Source organism: Cupressus sempervirens, chromosome 4 (genome assembly GCF_028749045.1).
Source record: "Cupressus sempervirens isolate cs-2001-9-10 chromosome 4, ASM2874904v1, whole genome shotgun sequence".
Lineage (NCBI taxonomy): Eukaryota > Viridiplantae > Streptophyta > Pinopsida > Cupressales > Cupressaceae > Cupressus > Cupressus sempervirens.
Genome location: NC_143121.1, coordinates 304,159,784 through 304,178,693, shown reverse-complemented (window position 1 = coordinate 304,178,693; position 18,910 = coordinate 304,159,784). Strand labels below are relative to the sequence as shown.

At 31.8% G+C, this 18,910-nt stretch overlaps 1 protein-coding gene across 1 annotated transcript; it reads right to left on the bottom strand.

Moving 5' to 3' along the window:
* Nucleotides 1-17,393: 17,393 nt before the first annotated feature.
* Nucleotides 17,394-18,571, bottom strand: LOC149561218 (GRAS family protein RAM1-like). The gene is made up of 4 exons (XM_089827762.1): nucleotides 18,251-18,571; nucleotides 17,790-18,187; nucleotides 17,577-17,732; nucleotides 17,394-17,439 (listed from the first exon to the last, which is right to left on the bottom strand). Exons 1-4 carry the CDS (start codon nucleotides 18,569-18,571, stop codon nucleotides 17,394-17,396), a joined length of 921 nt encoding a protein of 306 aa, XP_089683888.1.
* Between the last annotated feature and the right edge of the window lie 339 nt (nucleotides 18,572-18,910).

Genomic DNA, 18,910 nt, shown 5'->3' with positions numbered 1-18,910 from the left:
ACAATATTAGCAAGGGGGGGGGCACACTTTTCACTATGTTATATTTTTCTAAAATAATTGTACCACATTTTGTGGCCCCCATTTTTGAGGACCAAAAAAAAACCATTTTAAGTAAAAATAGTAATTTAGAAACTAGATTCAAAGGACTACTACTTTTGTTTTTGTCATATCTAAAAATTTTGAGCATATCTATATTCAAATTATTTTTGAAGTTCAAAAATTGTTGATTTTAGCAAAAAAAAAAAATAGAGTTAAAAAGTGGCCACTTATACCCTCCTTTTGGCACCACAACTTGGTGCACTTACCCATTGTGGCTAATTAAAAGAAACAATTATTGTTTCCTTTGGTTGAGAAACTTGAGGAGAACCAATGTAAAATAGCTATAGTATTTTTTCTTAAATGAAATCAATATGTTAACGATATGGGGTAACAAAATGTTTTCTTTTCTTTGATCCCTAGGAAGACTGAAAATTAAGATAAACTTGAGAATGCACCTGAAGTTAGATCTCTGTTGATTCAATTTCAAGATATTATTTGAAACAATGTACCTAATGCATTACCACCTATAAGAAGTATTAGTTATTCTATGGATTTGATACCAAAAGCTTGTTTTCCTAATAAATCACCACATAGAATAAAACCTATACACAATGAATATTTGAAAAGACCTTCACAAGATTGACTTGAGAATGGCTATATTGGCACCTAAAAAAATTGAGAATAGAGCATGTGTACATATTCTAGAGTTATAAGTAAAATAATAGTGAAGTATAAGTTTCCTTTTCCTAGGTTGTATGATATTATGGATCATTTGATTGGATCAAATTATTTTGCAAAAAATGATTTGAAAAGTGGATATCATTAGATAAGGATCGAAGAAAGGGATGAATGGAAAACTTCTAATAAGACCAATGAGCATTTGTATGAGTTGTTGGTTGTTCCATTTGGTCTAAGTATTTCACAAAGTAGGTTTATGAGATTGACGAATGGGGTTTTGAAGAAATTATTTTGTTAATTTGTGATTATATATCTTTATTACATACTAATTTATACTAAGATTAAATAATAATGCCTAATGCATATTAGAAAAGTGTTTTTGTTGTTGAAATAGGAAAAGTTATTGATAAAGTTAAAGAAATATTCTTTTATGAAACAAGAGATTGTGTGCCTTTCTTCTTTTTGTTTATGTTGATGGATTAAAGATGGATAATAAAAATGCAAAATTTATACTTGATTCACCTACACCTAAGAATGTTGGAGAAGTTAAATCATTTCATTGTTTGGCAAGTTTCTATAGAAAGTTTATCAAAAAATTAAGATTAGTATGTAATGAATGGTAGAGATAATGAGAGGTGATAAAAAATAATCTGGGTGGACAGATGGAGAGAAAAAATCTTTCTATTAAAATTGGTGAAAGATAAACTCCACATCTCCCAAAAGTCACCTACATGCAAACACCTGCCACAGAAAGAGGGAAGAAAAAGATATGAAAGTTGGAATTTCTTGATCTACAGATGAGACATTCTCTAGGATAAAAAATAGAAATTTGTATGATCAAAAGTGAATGAATATTACAAAGAGAGATCATCCTTATAAAGGAGATCAAAACCCTTACTAGTACAACCTAGGTTGCATGAATAATTAAAAAAGAATTAATTATTATATGCATAAAGTTTAGCTAAAGTAAACAAGAGATAATAAGTGAATTAATAATTAAATAAACTTGATTTAGTTAATAAGAAAATACGTTATTACTCTAACACCCCCCTTAAGATAAAATTAGGGAGTACCTAAAAACCTAGGAAATACTACTAAAATTCAATTTTGGTCCTGACAACAAGGTTTGATGAGGTACTCAAGCACAACCAAATCTTTGTAAAGAGAAGAAATAGAGAAAACTACATGGTAAAATCCCTACTCCAAAAAAAAATGGAAATAATGTTGAAAAGAACTAGTGAAGGACTAAAGAAGGCTCCAAACTAGGAAATGTTCAAGAAGATAGGAACAAAAGATGATCATGAAGAACATCACTAAAGTATGAAGTTGCAAACACTACCAAACTATTGATCTGAAGAATATCTACTTTATAGAAACTCACCATGTAGAGAAAACTAAGTTTGAAGAGTTGATCAATCAAAGATGGAAGGTATCTTCAATGCCTCCAAATGTAGGAATGAAAGAATATCTGTATGATAAATGATCAATCTCAATGAAATACATAGGTATCTAGTAACTTCAATAACCTAGTACATAGGATCAAATAGTGAATTCATAGCTCACTCCATCAAACAAACAAAGTAATAGAACCAACATAACCCCCTATAATGTTGAGAAGTAAGACATGAATAGTGGAACTGAATGCAATATCTCTTGTAGAAAGAAGAACCAAGAACATCAACAATGCAATAGAAGTAAAAACACCTTTAATGACACGTTTCATTGATTCATCATGAGGTTAATGTCATTGAATAAACACTCACTTGAAAAAGGAAGATGGAAAATATTGCCAACATGAAACCCCCTAAGGCACTTTATAATGTAGTGTGAGTACAACAAAACACAAACATGTGAAAGATTCCAAAATATAATAAAGTGGCACATTTATCTTAGTGTGTTTGCAAAAAAACTACAAAATGATGACAACAAAGATCGAAAGAGACATAAGTCCAATACAAGAGATAGTACAACCCATTAAAAAAAATTGAAGTAACAAAATTAAACTACAGAATTGAAACAACCAAGATATCCACCCAAATCCAAATAAGACAAAAGTTGAATGATATGTGCCTAGAGTAGAATTTGGAAAATAGAATGTCTCAAGATATTTGGCCCAAAGTGAAAAATAGAACCTCTAAATTATAAAGCATGAAATGGAAACCAAATTGAATAAAAAAATCCAAATAAACTACACCATCATGATGGGCTTAGAATCAGCTTTTCGATGATATCTTGTTTGCGAAAAATGGAGTCCAGATGAGCAAGCTATAGAAAAAAACCCACATGTATGTAAAAAATGAGTGAGAAGGAAAAATAAAAAATCATAGCTTTGGGAGCCATGCCAAAATGCCTTGGGAAATTTACCTACCAATACTAGAAACTATGTCAGGAAGCATACTAGTTTGTACAAAAATTATCTTAGGAAGCATCCAAGTTACACATAGAAAATTTCCTTAGGAAGGTCCTTTTGATATTGTAAATGCAATGAGTCCAAGAGGAACTCTAAAGTTAAGTAAATTAGATACTAAAATAGAGAATATTGTTGAAGCAAACAAATTTGTGGAATTTGTCTTGAGTTTTCATGAATAAGTAAAGAGTAATACAATTGATAGTAATCAAGGATATAACAAGAGAGGAGATAACAAAAGAGGACATAAATTTTTTGAAATTAGAGATGAGGTTTTGGTAAATTTGAAGAACATATTTCCAGTTGGAACATATAGTAAGCTGAAGATGAAGAAATTCTAACCTTATCAAATCATAAAGAAACATGATAGTGGAAATTCTTTTGAAGTTGACTTACTTGAAGATATGGATATATTTCCTGTGTTCAACATTCCAAATTTCTATGAGTATTATAAATCCAATAAAGATACATTTTATAAATCTGAATATCCTAAGGAGAATATAATTGACATAATTTTGGATAGAAGAATGAATAAGAGCACTATAGAAAATAATTATAAGGAATATCTTGTTTTTTAGTAGAATGAACCTATTGAAGAAGGTTCATGGATATCTCAAGCCATGTTGGATATTTATGGTACTTATGAGAGTACCAAGGCTTCCTAATGTGGACATTACCCGAGGTGTCTGATGTGGGAGCACCTTGGGTACTTTGTCAATATTGGATCAACCAAAAGTATTTCCCCTTGATTGTTTATGTCTTTTATTCATGGAATGACTTTACCTATATCCTTTCTTTCCATATAGTTGACTTCTTATTCTATGTTTGCAAAACTTAATTTGATCATATGTAGAAGTTATCCTTTTCTTTGCTTGAGACATCATTACTACTTGGCATACCAGGTAATGTGTGTGTTTTGGCATCTACAAGCTTGTTTGTGATATCAAAGTAAAAGCCCAAAGTTGTTACCTTTTACGATGACTTATCAAAATATTTGAATTTGAGTATTTCTAACTAAAAAACATTTTTAGTCAAATGTATGATCTGACTAGGTTCGTTCTAGATAATTTATATAGGTGGTCAAACATTTTCAATTGGAATTATCTATTAAATACTTGTTTTATACCCATTTGTATCCAATTAATAAAGAAATAAATTTATTTCCAAAAAAGTTGCATTTGAATAGCTCTTACTCTTTTTAATAATATTTTCAAATAATTTAAAAACACCATTTCGTTGATCTCAAAGTGAAAGATATTGTTAATAATTTATAGTGTTTTAATTAGAAATAATATATTTTAACTAAAAAATAGTGCAAGTACATATTTTCACAAATGAGAAGATGTTGATTTTGGAAAAGAAATAAATATTAAATCATACAAAATGACTAAAAAATATATTATGTCTGTGTTGGTGTAAATAATTAATTATTATTACAATTTTCTTAAGTTTATTTAGGTTAATGCATTATTTTATTATTTATTAGTTAGACACCTAGGAGTATCCATACTCATATGAGTTTTCTTGTTGACAACACAAGAGTTAGCAACTCTAATTTGGCACATGGTGTCTACAACATCTTTTTACGTGACACACATCTGTAAGTTTATCCTCTCATCATCACACTAACTTCTTTGCTCAATGGAGGATAATCCACTCTTAGTGGACATGTGCTTAGTTGCAAGGCTTATCATTTTGCTAACTCCTATTCATTCTAGAGGCCTTTATATATAGGCACTCCTAGTGTGTATGTACATCAATTCATTTTCATATTGTTATTCTAATTATACTTTATTAGTCCATATTGTGCTATTGCTTGAGCTTTTTGATCTTGGGTGATTTTTCCTTAAGGAAAATTCTTAGATGGTATCAAATCTATACAAAATTCTTACATGGTATCAGAGCTGAGGGGGCTTTTCTTCACATAGTCATTGGAGACCATTTTTGCTTCACCTCTTAGAGGACCACAATTTAGATCTTGACTATTGTAGTCATTAGGAGCATCTAGATCCAAAGAAAACCTCACCATTGTGTCTGGAGCATCGATTTAGTTAATTTTAATTATTAATTTTCCTACCCTAGGCCATAGTCAAATCTAAGGCAAAACATTTTTGCAAACTAGAACTAGAAGGCCCAATTTGTAGAATTGGTATGATCCCCTCAGATCTATGTAATTAATTTTTAGATCTAAATTTTTATTTTGCTCTCTACACTTTCTTTTTAGATTTTCATTTTATTTAAAAAATTCTATGAATTTTTTTTCCTTTTAGCCCAGTAGGAAACGTTTTTTTTGCTGGACAAGATTGGAGCTTGCTGGTGCAAATGAGATATTGGCATCATATTTAGAAGGCCAAAAGACCCAAAAATTGACTTTAATTTCATTAAAATTAGACATCTCAAGTGAAATCTAGAGTCAATTGATTTTTGGAGGAGCAACGATAGTGATTCAAGAAAAATAATTATAGAGGTGATTTTCAAATAGCGATATCTCCCATATATGGACTCCTTTTTTCAAGAATTTTTTTTTTTTGTTTTGGGGTAGAATTTTTGTGATCTACACATTTGTGTAGGATTTTTTAGATCTTTATTCTTGAATTTTTCTACAAATCACAAATCTTGATTTTTGCAACTTCAATGGCTTAGTTCGAGTTCATCTGGGCACATATTCAGGTTCCATTTTTTTTGAAAGCACTTAATTTTTTGTCTATGTTCTAAATCTACAATTATATTATGGGCTTGTGTGCACATAAATACCACTTTTAAAAATAGGTCCATTTTTTCATTATATTGCTTTGATAAAACTTCAAAATTATTGTCTATCTAAGCTACATTTCTAAGTACTAGATTTGAAGTCCAAAATGAGGTTTTAAATAGCAAAATTAGAAGCCCACTTTTGTCCATTTTGACAAGTGGCCTATTGTGAACACACTACATATAAAGTGCCAAAAGCATCATTTTAGGGTGGTTTTTTGATTGAGTGAATAGGGGCGGCGTGTCTTCTGTTTTTGTGTCTCTCTATCTCTCTTCTGCTCTTTTAATTTTTAGGATCATGGGTTCACCTAAAACTCCACTTTTAACTTCACACAATTGCACTACATGGAAAGATATTGTATGGAGTAGACTAATGGAAAAAGGTATAGATAGATATGTTGATGATATAATTGTAAAACCCACTAATGTTGTACAGGTTGATTGGCAAGTTAAAGACAACCAAGCTTTAGGAATTATGAGGAGTTCTGTTCATAGTGATCTCTTCTTCCACATTTCTAACTTTAAGGATGCCATGGGTGCTTGGGAAAAACTTGAAGGTTTGTATGGTAAGGTGGATGAGGAAAAGTGATTCCAAATCAAGGATAATCTACTTCTATTGGATCCTAAGAATTTTGAGACAATTCAAGACTATATCAACAAAGCTAATGAATTGAGAGCACTACTTAAGGATTGTGGTAATCCCATGAAGGATGATAGATTAATTCATCACATCTTGAAGAGGCTACCTTTAGAGTATGCATCTTTTGTTTCAAGTTACAACACTCATAGGTTGACCATGGGAAGTGCCTTCACCAAACCTATATTTGATGCATTTGTAGAAATGTTAATGTTGGAACAATCCAAGTTGATAGATATGGGAATTATCAAGTCATCCAAGTCTACAACATTGGTGGCTAGTAATGAGAACCAATCAATTCAAGGCAGAAAATATATTACCAATAGTAAGAAAAAGTAGTGGAAACCAAAATCACAATCAGATACACAACAATCTTCCTCCTTGCAACAAGGTAATTCTTCTTCCAACAAGAAAGATAAACTATTTTGTGCATATTTCAAGAAACTAAATCATGATGAGCATCATTGCAAGACTAAGAGAATAGATGAGTTGGAAAACTTAGTTACGAAGAACAAAACCAATGTGCCAAATGCTTCCAAGGATTCAAATCCATCCACTTCATAGGGAAAAGGGCAAGCATTTATAGCAAGTTCAAGTTCTTTAGGGGAATGGATTCTTGAATCAAGTGCCTCATATCAAATGGGTTCTTCAAAAGGACATTTTTCTTCTTTGAAGTAGTCTAAGGTACCTCACATATTTTTAGGGAATGATACACAAGAGGAAGTTGAAGGGAAAGGACAAGTTGAGATGGAAAATGGAGAGTTCAAAGATGTTCTCTATGTTCCTAACCTAAGCACTAATCTCCTTTCAATTTACTAAATCACACTTTATGGAGATGGAAATAAAGTTGAGTTCCTTTCTTATTCAATAATGGTGTGAAATATTAAAGATGATTTATTGGTTGAAGTGGGTAAAGTTAATCATGACACAAGGCTTTATTCTTTCTCCCACTTTGTGCCTAAGTCTCCTTCACATGCCTTGTTGACACATTCACAATCACAAAGTAAATTATTGCATGAGTGGTATGGACATCTTGCCTTCTACTATCTTCATCAACTTAACCCAAAAAATATGGTCAAAGGTCTACCTACAATTAACTTTTCTATAGGTGAATGTTCAACTTGTTGAATGGATATGCATCTATGAGAAAAGTATGACAAAGGGAAGCCTTCAAGAGCATCAATTGTTCTTGAGTTGGTTCACATTGTTCTAGTAGGCCCTTTTTTAGTGACATCCATTAGCAAGGGTCTCTATGTCCTCACTTTCATTGATGACTTTTCACACTACACATGGGTATGCTTTCTTAATAAAAAAAATGAAGTGTTTGATAAGTTTCTATCCTTCAAGAGTCATGTTGAGAAGCAATCAAGTAAAGCCATCAAGGTTCTTAGTATAGACAATGAAAGTAGATATGCAAAATCAAGACTTAATGACTTTTTTGAAGTTGAGGGTATTGATCTTTAGAGTCTTGTAGCATTTAGTGCACAAAAGACAAATGTCGCAGCAATGAGGATTAGAACTCTTAAGTCAATGAAAAGTTGTAATATTCAAGCTAAGTCTCTTGATCCATCACTTGAAGTCGAAGATATAAGTAGTGCTAATCACATCCTTAATAGGTCTCCTCATAATGTCTTAGATGGAATGACTCCTTTTGAGGAATAGTGCGGAAGAAAACTAGCTGTGAAACACTTCAAATTTTTTGGTTGTCCAGCATGGGAACACATATCTTCAAGGGAATGCAAGGAACCACCACCAAGGCCTTGTACTTTCATTGGATATGATGATAGTGTTAAGGCATATAGACTTATGGATCCTAAGACTCATGAGATATTCATAGGGAGAAATGTTCACTTTGAGGAAAGTTCACCTAGCTTATCCTCTAATTCTCTCCATGCTTCATACATTGTGGAAACTGGTAGTGACAATAGTGATAGTGATTCAATAGGTTCACTTATGGGGGAATCCTATTGACAGATGTAGGACAAGGTCACAACATCAAAAAATTCCACATGCATACATTGCTATAATGATATGTCCATGTAATTCAATACAATTGGGTACACCTTGTCTTCTAGTTCCAGCATCATGGGATGACTACATAACAGATATTTTAGGTTTTTTTTGTTGAGTCCTACATAGTAGGTTTTTGAGACACCATCAATGATATAGATCTTCTCTTTGATGAATAAGATCCTTCTTCAATTGTTGTGGGGGAACACTCTAACCCTCTTTTCCATTCTCTACATGATTAGCCTTACAAGGTTGATATGATTGTGGATCCTTATGTACAACAGTTGTAGGAGGTCTCTTTATCATTCGAGGAGATAGCTGGTTCTTTGGGATATGTTCTACATCCATCCTTGCTAGATCTAAAATTGTTCTTTTCAGCAGTATTAGAAGGGGTGACCATCAGTATCGATACAAGGATAGTAAAGTAGGTTTCAAAGACACCATTCATCTTCAAGATTCTTCCTACAAATTTGAGAAGCATCTCATATGTAACAATGACATTGTTTCATCTTAAAGGGAGGAACATTATTCAATAGTCATGGATCAGCTTCTACATTCATCTTGGAGTAGCTATCATTGATCACCATTCTACATTTAGGTCAGGGGGAGGGGTAGGGGGAACTACCTTTTCCATGCTTTTCTTCATTCTTTTTCTTCTTCTTCTATCTTATCAGGGAGAATTTTTCCTCTTACATGGGGTATTGTCCTTCTCATACTTTTGTATTGTATATATATGATGTATGTTGTAATGGGGGGGTCTTAATTACTCCATCCATCCATGCATTTTGTTTTTTCATCTCTCTTTTTTGGGGAGGGTTTTTTCCATGAGGTTTACCCTCTTTCTCCATTTTTAGAGAGATTACATTGTATTTGTACATGGATACAGAACATGGCCTAGTCGTCGAGACCCATCATGCATTTTCATTATAGCTTTTGTGAGCTTAAGTGCATTCCCCTAAATTGTACTTAAGGGGGGGTGTTAGAGAAAATAATTATTTATTATTAAACTTTACTTAAGTTTACATAGGTTAATACATTAGTTTATTATTTATTAGTTAGACATTTAGGAGTATGTGTACTCATATGAGTTGTCTTGTTGGCAACACATGAGTTAGCAACTCTAATTTGGCACATGGTGTCTACAACACAAGATTTTGCATATTTATTTGAGTTTCCATGTAGAAAACATAGTTGTTTGCACTCTAATTAAGCACATAGTGTCTACAAAATATTTTTATGTGACATACCTATGTAAGCTTATCATCTCATCATTGCACTAACTTATGTGGTCAATGGAGGATAATCCACTCTTAGTGGACATGTGCTTAGTTGCGAGGCTTATCATTTCACTAACTCCTAGTCATTCTAAAGGCCTTTATATACAGGAACTCCTAGTGTGTATGTACATCAATTCATTTTCATATTGTTATTATGATCATACTTTACTGGTCTATATTGTGCTAGTGCTTGAGACTCTTGATCTTGGGTGTTTTTTCCCTAAGGATAATTCTTATAGTGTGATAGAAGATAGAACCCTCTTCCATAATATATAATTTTATTTATTTATTTTTGGTTTGAATAGATTTGTGATTAGAAATATGGTGGGAGATGACGATTGTCAATCTTAAGGGAGTTGGAATTGTAATTATTACAAAAGAGAATGTAGAGGTCCAAAACAAATTTATATTTTTGATTTTACTAGCTATATATGTCATCTATAATATATTTTGATATTAAACATAAAAAAATATTATTTACATATAATTTTTTGGTGGGAACTAGATCCCTCATTTTTAGCATCTTTAGATGCTAAAATATATCACTTAAAATTTCATACATACATACATACATACATACATACATACATACATACATACATACATACATACATACATATATATATTTATTTATATTGATTCTTATTTGAAAATATCACTAAAGTAATAATCCTAAACTTCAACCATTTCTACACATTTCACAAGTTTGCTCCATTTTCAAATTGTAAATAATAATGCCACTTTAATGTCATTGAAGTTGAATTGTTTTTACTTTTGTGAAAAGGTTTCCATTATAAATAGATGAAACAGGTTTGTGCTTTTATCCATCGAGGCTTTGTAGAGCCTTTGGGTCCTCTTTGTGGATAAAGTGTTGATCTATCTCTATCCCCAAAGATTGTGGTCTTCTTAATTGAATGGTCAATGATTTCTCTTTTTGGGAACGAACTATATTTTGTAATAAATTTTCTAATAGGTCAACTTGTGGTCTTTTTTCATTGAATTCAATATAAATTTTTGTGGTTCCTCCAATATTGTTGGTTTCCATTGTAACTCTAACAAGGGTTTCTAGGGAGTAATCTTTTGGCCCTCCTATCTTGCATTAGATACCTAATCAATAAGTTTAATCTATAGAAAATTATAAGAAAAATTGCTTCAATTATATTAGAAATGGTCATAGAAAGAATAAGGGTAGTATTACTTCTTTTGGATGGAGAAGACACATGGGTGAAGAATGGAATTGGGCTCCACATTTTGAATCCCACAAAATGTTCATAAATACCTTTTATGAGACATCTTCTCTTTACCTAATGTGTTTGATGCAAAAGTATCCTTATGAAAAATTGGTAATCTTGTATTACTCAAGAAAAAATCAACTTAATTTTATCTATTTATTATTTATTCCTTAGTTTGATAATATAATTTGCATATTCTCAAAGAAAAACCCTTGCCTCTTCTTTGCCTTTTCTTCTTTGTAATGGGTTCTTGCATGTAGGTGTTCTTCATGTTTTGTGGATTTGTATTGCTCAAATTCTTTATAGTATTAGAGCCTCACCTGCTATAGCTTGTACTTGTTTGGAGAAAAAGAAGAATCATAGTTTAATAGAATATATATGGCTTTTTTTTTAGTATTTTTTGTGAAAATAGGGAGATCTGTCATTTTTGGAGCACTACGAGGCCAAACAGACCTCACAATTAGATTTAGAATGTGTCAAGACCCCCATTTGAATATAAAATTTATCAATTTTGGACAATGTTGAATGGGGAGGCCAACACATTTGCATATTAGGTTCGTACAACTTCTAGCATCCACTATGAGGCTAAGAAATCATAAAAAATCATAAAACAAAATTTAAAAAGTAGAGTTTTTGATCACCCTAGGAGTCATTTAGGTCTAACTTAAATATATAAAGGGTTTTTTTTACCCAAAAGAAATATCAGAAATCAAATTCAGAGATGGAGACAATGGTGAAGGTATTTTTTAGATTTTTTCTCTAGTTTAGTAACTCTATTTTCACTCAAAGTCATATGATGCCTTCTATCTTTTGAGGGACATTACTTGCTCATTATAGCTCCATCTTTTGATCTAAAAGAAGCACTAGAAAACTCTTTTAGAGAACTTTCTAGATTATCTATCATTTGACAAGTATTTTTTACCAAGTATTTGTGATACTCAACTAAAATATTTTTCCCTATTCTTGTATATGCATTCCTTTTGCAAGATGGGGTTCAGTTGTTTACATTGTGGGGTGAATTTTTTCATTATTTTCTTTTAAATAATCAGTATATTAGAAAAATTCAAAAAACCTTCCTAAAACAATGGCCAATGACGATTCTTTTCTAGTACTTCTGAACCCACACAACAATCACACATAGAAAGCTCATATGTAATGATTTCTCTATTTAAAGGGTTTGTAGCCTTGTTTAGATAAAATGTAACCAATATTTAAATCAATATCAAACTTTCGAGTAAAAGAATAAGATGGATAAAACCATGGGTCTAATTTATTTGAGTAATTAAGATAGCTTACAATTTCATCTTTATGAGTGTTCCACTCCTTAATCAATGAGTTCAGAGCACTTCATATTGAGATAAAGGTTGCATCTCTTGTACCAGATGCTTTTCCCTCTATTGGGGATTTTCTCATGAGGTTCAAATAGTAAGGTCAAAGCAAAAACCTTTTTCATTCTTTTGTGAAGGAAAAGGCTAACAAAAGTACAACAGTTCACCTTCAATGATATAAAACTGGTATTATTATTTAGAATTTAAAAATGAAGCAAACTAATGAAATGTGTAGAGTTGATCAAGTTTAGGATTATAATTTTTAACAATTATTTGGATTAAGAATTGATATATTTTCATAATTTTTACAGATAATTTTTTAGTTTCTAAAAAATGCTAAAAATTTAGGGTGTAGTTCCCACCATAAAACTATATGGAAATAAACTTATTTCCCTTTGATCTTGGACTATGTTATAGATAGCATATATCTAGAACATTCAAAAATAAAAATTGTCTTTAGACTTATATTTTCACTTTTATAATCATTCAAAGTTCAACTCACCCAAAATTGATAGTTTTTATCTCATACTACATTTTTCAAAACTTATGCACTCTAGAAGAAGACTCTCTCTTCTAGGATGTCATATAATTTTAAAATTTTTATGATATGATTTACTATTTTTTTCTTTCTCAAAATTGGCATCTTTTTGAGTTTTAAAATTCATGCTTGTAGAATTTTTTAATTATAATATACTATATCTAATTAAAACACTATAAACTCTATATGAGAATATTATTGACTTTGAGATCTATAAAAATGTGTTTCTAAGTAATTAAAAATATATCAAAAAAATTTGTAAGATTTATTGAAACATCAGTTTTTTGAAATAATTATATTTCTTTAGTAATTGGATTAAAAATAGCATAAAACATTAATTTAATAGACATTTCCAATTGGAAAAGTGTGATACCATATATAACTTAGCTAAAATGAATTTATCTAGATGATATCTTTGGAAAAAATTGATTTTTAGATAGAAATACTCAAACTCAATCATTTTGATTAGTCAGCCTGAAAGGTGACACATCTTTGTACTTTTACCCAGCAGTGGACTTTGCTATAGGGATGCACAAAAGAGAAGACAGATAAGGAGTGCATCTATCTAATTCTATCAAAGCTTTAAGAAAAGTTTCAGATTTTCTATTCTACCACCCATTCCACTATGAATTATCTATATCCTAGATTTACCATGCCCACTTTTCAGGTTTTTTGTGACAGTTTGAATCGAGAGAAAGTGAAGCTCTCTTGATTGGATTCTCTCATAGGCTCACAAACTTATGCATTGGTAGCTTGACCATCTTACGGGATGAATGAGAAGAAATAGAAGTCGCATCCTATAGAGTCTTAGATTGATTCTAGCCCTCACACCACATTAGGGCCACCCCCTCCTAAGCCATAAAGACCAAAGTGTGTTTATTGTAATAAGCCCAATAATGATAGGTCACATTTCTATGAGAAGAAGTTAAATGGCTACGAAAAATAGGTTTCAAATTTGATAGCTCTCCTTCAAAAGAGAAACATTGATATTCCTTCTACTTCTTAGAGATATTTTGCATCATTATCATTTTAGTTAGATGGTAAAGATATAGGATAGGGTCATGAACTATGTGCAACTAATACTCCACACTCTTCTAGATGGTTATTGGATTCAGGTGCTTCACACCATATGAAGTCTTCTCAAGATTTGTTCTCTTCTTTCAAGGCTTCTCCCATTCTACACATTTTGATGGGTAACAACATTGTTATGACTATATGTTAGAAACTTTCTATTTACATTGATGATGGCACATTTAATGATGTACTATATGTTCTATCTTTTTCCTCTAACCTTTTTCTCTATTTATCATATTACACATAGTGGGACATGGAAGATAGTTGAGTTTGCATGAGATTTAGTGCACATCAGAGACAGTGAGATAGGCAATACTATTCCTACAAAGATTGTTGACCATTCTTCCTACTTATACTCTTTCTCTCATTTTGGTCTACCATCTCCACTATTAGAGACTCACTCTCCTTCTTCACTTGAGATTTCTACACCTCCAGCTCCTATTCAAATTTCATCTATTACACAAGATTACTCTTCAACATTGCCTACCATTGTTGCTCCAATCATCAAGCCACCTACTGCAATTGTTGAGGATATATTAGAGGACACACATCTCTTCTATAAGCATTGATCTTTTGTAAATATTTCTCAAACATTTACTCTATTAATATAATTTTCATATTCTCAAAGCAAAATCCTTTCTTTTTCTTCTCTGTAACATGTTCTTGCCTGCAGGTGTTCTTTGAGTTTCATGGATTTGTATTGCTCAAATTCTTCACTATACTGAGAATGGAGATGTATGATCCATATTTCCACACCATGCTAATAATAATCATGTTATATTTCCTTCAATGGTATTCATTGCTTGTTAGTCTTTTTGTACAATTTTATTATTTTAATCTAGTTGCAAGGTTGCAATGAACAACTATTGGTAGATGTGTTCAATGCATTATCTACCCCTTTGAAGTAGTTGTGTAATCATCAAATGCACAATTTGTATTCATCTCACTAGAAGTCAAAATTAGAGAATAGATCTAGATATGAGATTGAACTAAACACACTAGAAAAAACTACTCAATAGATGGATGGAATGGAAAAATAGATCTAGATTAGAGATAACATGACAACCCTAGAATGACAAGGTGACATGGTTATGGAAAATAGCAATTTTTTTTTGGAAATCCATTTGTTATTTTTCCCAATTCATCCAAGTAATAAGAACCTTCTTCCAAGCAACCATGTGATCTAGATTGTAATATGTTTGGCTTCTATCCATGATTATGTTCCATCACTATTTATGTTTTATATCCCTAATTGAGAACTAGGATTTGTTCATTAGTAATCTTATTAAATCATTTGAATTCTTTTCTTATGCATATCTACAAAGGACTCTTTAAGCACATAAGGCTTATGCGAATTGAGGGATTTTATTCGTTCTGTAAAAGCCCTAGAATCTCCCATCCACAAAGTGTCCCCCAAGTCAAATAATTTTGTTTTTACATTGCAGTTCTCTATATAAAACAAATATGTATTATGTATTAAAAGCCTTGCTAAATTTCACATTTTAAAAATTATTTGATTGATTGTGTATGTTTTTATTCTGACTAGAATCTAGACATAACATAGTAAAAAAGTTAACTACTGAAATTAAAGGTTTGTTTGTAGAAAAGATTTGGCATATTACCCCGCAAAGGGACTGAACTACTACAACTTGTGGTAGATTTTAAACATTTGTGGGAGAGAATTGTCCCCATGTTAAGGGTCAATTCAAATGACACACACACACACACAAACAGATATATAAAATTTGAAAAAGCTAACATCTTGTAAGTGTGAAAATCTTAATTCAACAATGCAAAGAAAAGTCAATAAATTTGTCTACTCTTGTTAGGAGAAAAAATAAAATAATTTATGTAGTATAATTAATTGCTTTGAGTTTTATATGGAAATATTCAAAATAGTCCAATTTGAAACTAATCAAACTAATTCACTTTTTATAAATAATATATGCTAGTTTAATTATTATTTTTTAAATTTGACCAATATATTTATTTGAAGAATAATTATTTTTAAAGAATAATTGTAAAAACTTCAAATTATTTATCAAATATTAGACAATAAAATATATAATTATGATTTTAAAAATAATACAATCTAAATCTTTGTAGAAATGAAATTGTATATTATACAATTTTTCATACTATATTTCTCGGTGCAATATAAGTAGTAAATTATTGTTGATCAGCTTCCAAAATGTTAACAATTTGAATAATTGTTTTTTCTCAGTGTGAAATCTTAGAATATTTATGTTTCTAGCTTTGAACATAAATACTTTAATACCTTCCATAAAACTAGGATCTTAATTATGTACCTACGGAGATCATGAACAAACCAGCTGATATCAAATTTATTTTTATCCGAATATTATTTTTTATTTTTTTGGAAAGCTAAACACAAAAACATTGTTATTCCTCAATGAAACTACTAGTACGCTATCTACCTTTCCGTCCTCGATATATCACGCCTTTGTTATCTCCTCCATGACTACTTTACGCTTTTAAAAGCTGTCTTCCTCGGATTCCATGACCCGACTGGATTAAATATAAAATTTGAAGACAACTGTATTGTTATTGCTATTAACTTAGGACACAAGCCCATCGTGATTATAAATTGAGTGCATTGGTGTTGTCAGATAAATCTTCTTGGCTGTTTAACCATTTTGGAAAGACATTCCACTAAGTTGAGAAAGAATGAGTACATTTTATGGTGGGTCGTGAGTTTTCTCTTCCAGACAATCAAATGCTTGCTTTAAGAGAGGATCCGATGGAGTCTGGACGATTTTTTAATTCAAAAATTTCACTCTATTGATTTTAATTCTTAAATGGATGGTGTGGATTTTCAAAATTTCAAATAAATTCATTTAGTGTCACCTCATTGGTTAAAACATGATACATTAATGACTAGTACCTAGTCTAAAAGTGTTAAATAGTCAAAATTGACTAAATCATAGTACGTTCTTCAATGAGTGATTTTTAAAGGCCACCATATCTTCTACCACTTTATTTGAAGAAAATTTTGATTATATCTTTGACAGAACAAAATTTAAAAACAGACTTTAACAACTATACATACATAACTAAAAAAAAATTGTTTACTTTCTTAATCATAATTTCTGCGTATAAAACGGACAATAGAATAACAAACAAATAATCAAAAGGGAAAGTTAAGCGTGGGTACTGCAATCATAATAGAAGGATGAGCCTTAAAAATTATCGACTAAATTAAGAGTACTCAGCGTTTAATAGAAACACAGATAATTATAACAGTAAAATATTAAAAGCTCAGACACTTTTGATGTATTCTTGATACGTATACTATGTTAATACAAAAAGTAGTAATCAAAGTAGATAAACGGTATGTCTTAGATGACACTTTCTTTATCGTATAAATAGCAAAAGATGGATAAAATCATTGACAACTTTTCTTACAAGCCCATGCCGAGAGTGAGTGCAACGGCCTTCCATTCCAGCCTAGAATCATAGCACATTCATCCTGGTCAATAGTAAAACGTTCTCCATTAACATACTGCTGGAGCAATAGTCTTCCCTGGTACCAAGCCTGATAGCTGAAATTCTTTTCTTTAAATCCTCAGCGTGTGAAGAAAGACCTCCACATGTCCATCTTAACGTGTCTCACTCTTCTGTCCTCCCCCTCGCAGGATATAATGTTTCTCGATTGACTCCCACAACACAGTGCTTCATACTTTGCCCTTCTCATATCATTTCTGTCGGGCAGCACGTCCTCTAGACAATCAAAGCTGGCGCTGTAATAGAAGAGCGCTTCACTGAACCGGTCAGAAAACTCTGGGAAATTGTGCTACCCTTCTACCTCCGAAATCAATATAATCTGGAGATTTAGTTTCCTGATTACATCAACAGTATTTCCGAGAAGAGCACGTTCATATAACAATGTTCTGAAAACGGTTGGAACATTCACGGCCACGAACTCGCATTCTTTGACATTGAATAAAGCTTCGTTAATGTCCTCCAGCTTTGAGACCTTTACTGGGCAGTAGCAAAACGGGACTTCTAGAGATTTAGCAAACTCTGAGAGCCTTCTTCCGCTGTCTACTAGGTCATCAGAATTCGCACCAACGGCTGTGATCTTGAGATGCTTAATTGCAGAAGAAGAAGATCTCATGGAGAGGGATTGAAGCAATGTCGTCCATTGACACCCAGTTCGAATTCCGAAATCAATCACATGAATTCGCTTACCATGCTTCACGGCATCAATGATAGCTTGGACAGCTGTAAATTATAGGCCTTTGGAAAAGGGAAGTACAGTAGTACAGACACCAAGTAAAGAATAGAACTCAGCTTTTGCGTTATCACTGCTCCAGTTCTCAGTGAAATCATTCTTGTAGTTGGTAGTGAAAACGGGGGTTATTTTTTTCACCTCATTTGGCTTACTGCAAGTCTGGCCCTCGATTCCCTCTTGTAGGGCTTCGGAAAAGTAACAGCAGAGCCTCTCTATTGGGTTTCCCAGCTGTGAAGAGAAATTCTTGCATTGTTTGAGCAGCTTGGAGGCTTCTTCATATTGCTGCTCGCTCACAAACTCTGCCGAGGACAAAATGTGAAAATTAGCACTGTTGCAGTCACTCATTATTAATCTCCTATCGTAAATGATTATTAAACTGATGAAAATAAATTCCTAACTAATATCGAAAAATAACACAACTGCAACATCACTAATAAAATACAGAAATAAATTCAGAACACGGAGAACACAATATTTTTGTACAAATGGTCCCTCCAAAAACCCTTAAAGGAAGACCAGTTCTACAGATTGAAAATATATTATCTTCAGCAAATCAAGAGATCCAAAATTCCTTGCCTCTCATTGGCTGAATTCAGACAACCTCCTAATTCCTCTTACTGATATTCACCACAGAGCTATCCCCAACGCTATCACTGTGATGTGCCCTTGCTAAGACTGCAAGAC

What these genes read in the sequence shown, in the direction of transcription:
- LOC149561218 (XM_089827762.1), bottom strand. Translation starts at nt 18,571, where the DNA reads ATGAGTGACTGCAACAGTGCTAATTTTCACATTTTGTCCTCGGCAGAG. An exon ending in TACTTGGTGTCTGTACTACT is followed by an intron (nt 18,188 to 18,250) that starts GTACTTCCCTTT and finishes GATGCCGTGAAG; the next exon opens with CATGGTAAGCGAATTCATGT. An exon ending in TTGATTTCGGAGGTAGAAGG is followed by an intron (nt 17,733 to 17,789) that starts GTAGCACAATTT and finishes CTTCTATTACAG; the next exon opens with CGCCAGCTTTGATTGTCTAG.